We start from the raw sequence: 7671 nt of genomic DNA on the forward strand, positions 1-7671 counted from the left end.
ATTGAACTGAAACTGAAAACAAAACGGAAATTTTAACCATTCAGTGACTCGAAATGTGTGACCCAATCGCAAAATATGGCTTATATATTTGGTAGCTGTGTTGGCACTGTTTGACTTTATTGGATAGGCGAGAGATAATTTGTTTCGACTCCACCAACTGCTTCATGCTTGGTCGGAAATTCCGCGATGAGAACGTAATTTATTCTTTAGTGTTTGCTTTCATTAGCTCCACATTTCACTGTTTAAATATAGGTTTGTTATCCAAAATTCAAATGGGACTAAACATGTGGTATTGGTATGGCAATTATCATTATTATGCGCATGCGACCGATGTTGGTATATCTGGAGAGTTTTGTTTTGTGAAGCAGTAGCAAAACTCAAAAACATGTTAAGGCAAATTCGAATCTCTCATTGATGGATATTTGTATTCAACTTGTATTGTAATCATTTGTATTCAATGTATTGTAATTGTTTTTATCAAAAATTACAACCATAGAAATACTCTTTTATTATGGTATATAAGTATTTCATCAATATTAAATAATGGTGTTTGTTCATAGCTGTCTCTGTGTTTATATGAATTTGATGTCTTCTAAAATATACTGCATTAACAAATATATAATTAAATTATTTTCAATCACTTATGTTTAAGAAATAACGTTTATAATTTATTTTAACTATTATTTAAATTTTTTAGAGTGAATGTTGTTAATTAAAATCATGGATGTATATGTATATATATAAATGGCTTAAATGGCTTCAACATATTAACAAACGTCCTCAATAACTTGTTTAAATATTGTACGTCATTGAGTGACAACAAAATTAGTAAATAAAATTGAGCAGTTTCAATTTTTCGACGTAAAATAATTTCATTTTTTCAAAGTTTATTTCAAAATTTTTTATTGCTCTACAAAATTTAGTAATGTTTTTTTCAAGGAATGACGATAAGGTTATTAGTCGTTACAATCAGTGAATACGAAATTTTTTGTTTAGTCGTTTTTCGTTATTATTATGTTTGCTAATAATATCCTGAAAAAATAGGAACTGAAGATATTTTAAACGTAACCTAATTTTTGGTTCATTTATGAAAATATGATTAAATTATTTTCTTTAAAACAACAAAAGAAAGACGGTGTCGACCCCAATTCAAGATCTGCCGGACAAAAAAAAGCGACTGCCGCGCAATTGAGAGTTACCAAAGATATAAATGAGTTGAGTCTACCTCGAACGTGTCAAGTTGAGTTTCCTGACAAAGACGATTTGCTGAATTTCAAACTTGTAATTTGTCCGGATGAAGGTTTCTATCGTGGTGGACAATTCGTCTTTTCCTTCAAAATAGGCCAGGCATATCCTCATGAACCGCCAAAAGTCAAATGTGAAACAAAAGTTTATCATCCCAACATTGACCTAGATGGAAATATCTGTTTGAATATTCTCAGAGAAGATTGGAAACCAGTCCTAACAGTCAACTCACTAATTTATGGTTTGCAGTATTTATTCCTTGAGCCAAATCCTGAGGACCCACTGAACAAAGAGGCTGCTGAGGTTTTGCAGACAAATCGTCGAGTTTTCGAGCAAAATGTATATAAGTCACTGCGAGGAGGAAACATTGGAAATGTTTATTTTGAAAGATGTCTTAAACAATAACCACTTCTACACAATCTACACATAGATAGAGACATTATTGTTAATTAATTAATGATTTATAATATTTCATGCAACTCAAATTTTTTTACATTGTTTGATTCAAATTATAAATCTTAACTATTTATTATTATTATTACTACTATTATCATTATAACCACTGTTGTATAAATAAAAATTTTTACCTTTTTTCCAGTTTTATCGCATTCAGTCTTGGGATTATAATATATAAAAAAAGTTATATTAGCTTATCGTCCTATCATCATTCATGATTCATGGATGGAAAAGTAATTGCTTCTGCTGGTGGGGTCACAAAGGAAATTGTTAGCAGGTAGAAAAGCTGCAACATTAAAAAATTATGTTTTGACAGATATTTTCTTTGAGTTAACTAAAAATTCATTTTTTGTACTAGCTCATCTAGAGAAGGCCAGAATAAGTCAAATTGCATTTTAGTGAGCTCCAGACAAGTAATGCACATTTTTAATATTTCAAGTTGTGACAGTTTTTTTAAACTTTTAAATTATGCTATGTGAGAAATAAAATATTTGAAAAAAATTAAAATTCTAAAAGGTTAAAATATTTTGCATCTAAAATACAGAAAGGCAATCCAATTTTAAAGCTCATTAAGGGTGTGCCATGGCTGTTTGACAGCATTGTCCCTGATTATCAGCTGGGGTCCACAACTTGTGCCCTCTATTTAAGGTTCATTTCACTATTATAATATTCTTGTAGCCAAATAATTCTCGGCATAGAAAAATGAGTAGCTAAGTGATTATATTTATGTTAATAAATTGGTTACTTGAACTTAACTATCTATCAGGAAAGTTCTAACTCGTCACATTAGGTTGATCAAACTAATAGAAGTGGGGATTTGATATGTAACGATTTTTAAAAGATTCTCAACAATAAAAAATATTGCAGCTTGAAGTATCACAACCTGAATCCAAGCTACATACATGAGAGGTTGAAGTTGCTGGCCAGCAGTTATGATTTGAGGGTTCTCTTGGTTCTCGTCGATGTGGTATCTACCGTACTGCTCTCATTTCTTATTTATACATTAGACACTTGCTTGATTTCTACTTTGTTACTTCGGTGGCAAAGTTTTGCAAATAAATTATTCGTAAGTTTTGTTTAGCACTAACAACGCTTTGCTAGGGCAAAAGTTTGTTGCTGCTGTTTTGTCCATAGTTTTGACAAACAGGCTAAATTGGTAGAACATTTCCTGAAGGTGTGTGCCTTTGAATGACTGACGATAACAACAAACATAAAACATTGTTTATTTCATTTATCAACATCTTTGATTTGTAAAGTTTAGAATAAAGGAATGAAGAAATATTAAAAAATTGCATTTCAAAATTCAGTCATGTATGAGTAGCGCTATGAACGGCTTGAAAAATGTAATTATGACACATTATCTGAATTGACAATTAATTAATGTTAATTAATCAACTGTAAAATAAATTTTTCGAAAATCTACTTTTGGTACATTCTTGGCACTTTTTAGAAAGACCCTCACCATGCTCTGAAGGAACTTGGTAAGATTTGCATCTTGGCCGACTGCACTCTCATTCTCGCGTTCAGGTCATGAATTATTATTTTACGATGATTGTCTATTGCGTTTGTTGGTCTTCGCTTCAGAGGCGTAACCAGAGTACTTTGCGCCCGGGGACAAACTAAAAAATTTGCCCCCCCCCCCTCTCCATGTTTGATCACATTTTTCATTACATTAACATTGTAAAAATTACTATTTACAAAAACAATTCAAATTTTAATGGAACCATGTATTTAAAGATAATACATAAATATACAAATTATAACATACGATTCAACCACTGTCAAAGATAATTTACATAGTATACTCTTACGAAAATTTTGTCTGCCTCATTTTAGCGCCCCTGTACTTGGCGCCCGGGGGACATATGTACATCCCCGTCCCTTAGCTACGCCTCTGCTTCGTTTTAACGTTTTTTTTAGTTGCGGTGTGGCGTATTTTCGTTGTTAGTGTGTGGTAGCAGTAGTTAAAGGAAATAGTGGTAGTACAGGCGGTTTCAATGAAAGAAATTGTATCAGATGGGGTCAGTAACAAATGAGATAATAAAGTATCAGCCATTTGTAGGTGCTACGTAACAGTATGTACGATTTAAGAAATATGAGTACATAAGATCACTTGCTAGATAAATGTGATGTTGTATTTATTTTTAGTTGTAATTTGATTTATCAATAAATAGACGTATATTAAAATAAATATTTGTAAAATTATAATTGTTTCCAATTATTTCTAAGTGTAAATAATTACTTTATCTCAAATCTTTTTAATTTTTTCGTTTAATGTAATGGAAATAAAATAAAATTGCAGTTATGATGAGGCCGCTAGATATTTAGAGCTGTACAAGTCCTATGAACATAAGCCCGCCGATCTTATCATGGAAAAAAATGATTCCAATTATATGAATAAGTTATGGAAATTTTTTTTGTTATGTCCTCTTTAACAACAAAAAAAATAATTTGTAGTATCGTTTTTATTACTTTTTTCAAGATTAATACTACTTTTAAGTTTTATTAGTATTATTAATTTTTACTAATATTATTTAAGTTATTCTTTTACTATATCGCTACTGAAAATAATAATATCATACCAAAGGCCACAGCAGAGTGTACGCATTTGTATAAAATATATTGAATACTCAAGATATATCAATATGACGATTTGAAAATTCACTACTACTAAATCATAATACGATTCATGCTTATATTCTTACTTTTACGATATTATTCTTTTGCAATTAGAAATTTTGTTAATGAAGGTGTTGTTTTAATTACAATAATAATAATTATAATATTAATTATTATTATTATTGTAGTTGTTAATATTAAAAATTGCGTCAATATTTAGATGTTAATCTTGCTTTTATAGTGACTATTAATTTCTCGATAACAGCTTGCTGATACATTGACGACAGTCAAGAGAATAAACAGGACAGACGTCGCCACTTTGTCATCCACTTTCGGGGTGCGAGTAATTCATCTTGAGTGTCATTCCATATATTTTTGAATCGATTTGAAAAAATTAAACGAATAATTGCTATTTTTTAAAGTATAATTGATGTATACATCATTTCGTAACGTTAACAACTCTCTGGTTGGTGCTTCACATTCAAATGTAACGTCTCGCTTGGTGGCGAGCATATTTTCGAAATACTCTAGAGATAGTTTTATTATTTTCAATTTTTGCAACAAATGTATTTTTTTTTCCCTCAAAAGTCATTTAAAGAAATAGCAAACGCGTCAGAGGAGAGTTTGTCCTTCTGCCCTGGCGTGGGACCCACTAAGGTTGTCCAACTTCAACGATGGATGGATGAATGAATGGATGATTGGGTGGCTGGCCGGCTGACTGGGTGGTGGTTAATATGATATACTTAATATTATTTTGAATGAATAATCAACTATAATATAATTAAAACTAATATTTCTGTTTGAAATTAATCGTTCAGGCTCAAAGTTTGTTCAAAGTTTTGCACCAGCCGTTTAAGAAATCAGTTCCAAAGAAATCTGTCACTAATTAACATAATGTTTGTAGACATGTTACAAAACTGCCGTCATTTTCAAAACACTCTTGTTATTTATGAAACAATTTTGTTTGTGAAAATAAATATTTTTTCTAATGATAATTAATTAACCGCCCGCGTTGTGCAATTTATTGTGCAAATTATATCGCAGCGTGGATACTGTGAAATGGATGCGCCGAAAATTAATGACAAGTGCGATGTGAGTGCTTCACGCGTGCAGAAAGAGAAATTAATAGGAGGAAGAGGAGGAGGAGTGATTATATGTTCACTTTAATACAATTCACTGTTATTTAAAAATAATTATGCTAAACGCATTCCACAATTAAGATATCCGGCGTACCCAGAAAAAAATTATTGATCTCAACAATGTGTGCAGACTAAGCCTTGCACACCGAATGGAATGGAATCGTGTACGTACGCAACATACACATTTACCAATGTATGCACGTATCTTCATACGTATAAGCCATATACATACATTATTAATCTTATATATATATATATATATTTATATATATACATATACAAGTATATGTAAGTATGTCGTTATGTGTATCTTGTATATTCGTTCATATTTTTACAAGCATCGATACATCATTGCGAAAGAACTGAACATACTTGAAAGCTGACAAATATAGCCGAGTTCTTTCATTAACTCATAAATATATGTTCGGACGTGCTGCGTTAAATTGCTTTCTTAACCATTGAAACGCCTAGCCTTAATCAATGGGAGTTATATTTTCTGATGATTATATCAAATATGTTCACATAAATAATAAATTGTGATAAAAATCTAATTTGGTTGAACTTAAAATTCATCAATAATGGTGCTGTAAACTGATTGTTACATTTTTTTTGAGTCGCTAAAAAGTTAGTAATCTTTTCTCGAACAACCAGAATAAAAAAGATCGGCAAAGATGTCCATGAACACATTCCGTGAGGGATTCACATCTGGGATGAGCTATCTGAAAAGGCGATTCAGCTCGAACGATCTGCAGGGAGACCTCATGAACGAACGAACGGACTCTACCGGATTTAGTTTCAACCTCCCAAAACGAAGAGGACCATCTCCAAGTGCTCCTAGCTCTCCTTCAAGGAGCACGAGCATTCAGGGATTGACCAGAGGTCTTTTTGGATCATCCAGTTCTTCTACTCAGCCCCCCAAACCGGCATATAATAAAGACCGGTGTAAGACCTTGCTGGTCATCGACACACCGAACGTTGAATGGCTAGTTTATTTTTGTGTCTGCTCTGCTGTTCTGTTGGTTAGAATTGTAACGCTCTGTTGTTGGTTGTTAGTAAAAGTTACTACAAAAAATGTCACTTTGTCGGACATGATGATTGGTGTTTGTGATGATTATATTTGATTTTTAAATATACTGATATAATACAGATAAAGTAAGTATTTTTTCCTACGTAAACAGGACCAAGTATTTTCGGGGAAGAAAACTGTTGGGTGAATGGGACTTGAGGGTGGAGCAGGTAGGACAACTCAACCATCAATCTTCCTCAAATTTCATAATTTATCACCCCAACATTAAATATTCTGACAATAAATTTAATGTTTTCATCGAAAGGCTGAATTTTCCGAAATAAACTTGGCTGCCTATTCTGAAACTGGCACAGTGGTAGACATACAAGTTATGAGGAACGGTACAAAGGTTGTCAGGTTTGTAATTTTGGAACTTTTTTAAATCTATTTTATCTGCCTGCTGTAACAGTTTTGTTTAGTTCATTTTTTGAAATTTATTTCAGTTTTTGTTAACAAACTCTTGAATCAAAATTCAATAAAATAAGTTTGGACAAAAACAGGACAAAACAGTTTTTATTCGCATAAAAATGATAAAAAAATTTGAATATTTCCTAATGCATCTAGTTTGCATTCAAATTTAACGCCTTTATTATAATAAATTAAAATGTAAATTGCCATATTCATAAGCCATCCACTAAAAACTGACAACTCCATTCCAGATCTTTCAAGCCGGATTTCGTCCTGGTTCGTCAGCACGTCAAAGACGCCACTGAAAATTGGAAAAACATAATCATCGGATTGCACTACGGACAGATTCCCAGTCTTAATACTTTTGAATCTATTTATAACTTTTTGGATAAACCTTGGGTGGTTAGTGCAGCAATGAAAATTTTTGTGTGGAGTTTTTTTTTGAGTTTATATTGAAGTTATTACTAATTTAATTGCTCAACTTTTTATCTGTTCATTCGTTCATTTGTTTTGTGTGGTTCATTTATTCATTATTCCATTTAATTGTTCTTTCATATTTATTTTTTCATTCGTTCATTCATTCATTCATTCATTCATTCATTCATTCATTCATTCATTCATTCATACATTCATTCATACATTCATTCATACATTCATTCATACATTCATTCATTCATTCATACATTCATTCATACATTCATTCATTCATTCATTCATTCATTCATTCATTCATCATTC

At 31.6% G+C, this 7671-nt stretch overlaps 3 protein-coding genes across 3 annotated transcripts in view; all 3 read left to right on the plus strand.

Annotated features, from left to right (window-relative positions):
- Positions 1–1095: 1095 nt before the first annotated feature.
- On the plus strand, positions 1096–1650 carry HELRODRAFT_159451 (hypothetical protein; the record flags this gene model as incomplete). The annotated part of the gene is made up of 1 exon (XM_009011337.1): positions 1096–1650. One exon carries the CDS (start codon positions 1096–1098, stop codon positions 1648–1650), a length of 555 nt encoding a protein of 184 aa, XP_009009585.1.
- A 595-nt stretch (positions 1651–2245) lies between these two features.
- Positions 2246–5010, plus strand: HELRODRAFT_63358 (hypothetical protein; the record flags this gene model as incomplete). Its single annotated transcript, XM_009011338.1, has 6 exons — positions 2246–2349; positions 2569–2668; positions 3152–3228; positions 4004–4125; positions 4608–4657; positions 4909–5010. Coding segments are annotated over 6 exons (555 nt in total), but the record flags the coding sequence as incomplete, so codon positions are not given.
- An 811-nt stretch (positions 5011–5821) lies between these two features.
- Positions 5822–7671, plus strand: part of HELRODRAFT_93529 (hypothetical protein) — a 6971-nt gene continuing 5121 nt past the window's right edge. Inside the window, exons 1-4 of the mRNA XM_009011339.1 lie at positions 5822–6441; positions 6638–6695; positions 6791–6882; positions 7185–7378. Of these exons, the coding sequence (XP_009009587.1) occupies positions 6131–6441; positions 6638–6695; positions 6791–6882; positions 7185–7378 (655 nt within the window). The 5' untranslated portion in view covers positions 5822–6130. The remainder of the gene's footprint in view (positions 6442–6637; positions 6696–6790; positions 6883–7184; positions 7379–7671) is intronic.

Source organism: Helobdella robusta, assembly GCF_000326865.2.
Source record: "Helobdella robusta unplaced genomic scaffold HELROscaffold_1, whole genome shotgun sequence".
In the NCBI taxonomy this organism is placed as follows: domain Eukaryota; kingdom Metazoa; phylum Annelida; class Clitellata; order Rhynchobdellida; family Glossiphoniidae; genus Helobdella; species Helobdella robusta.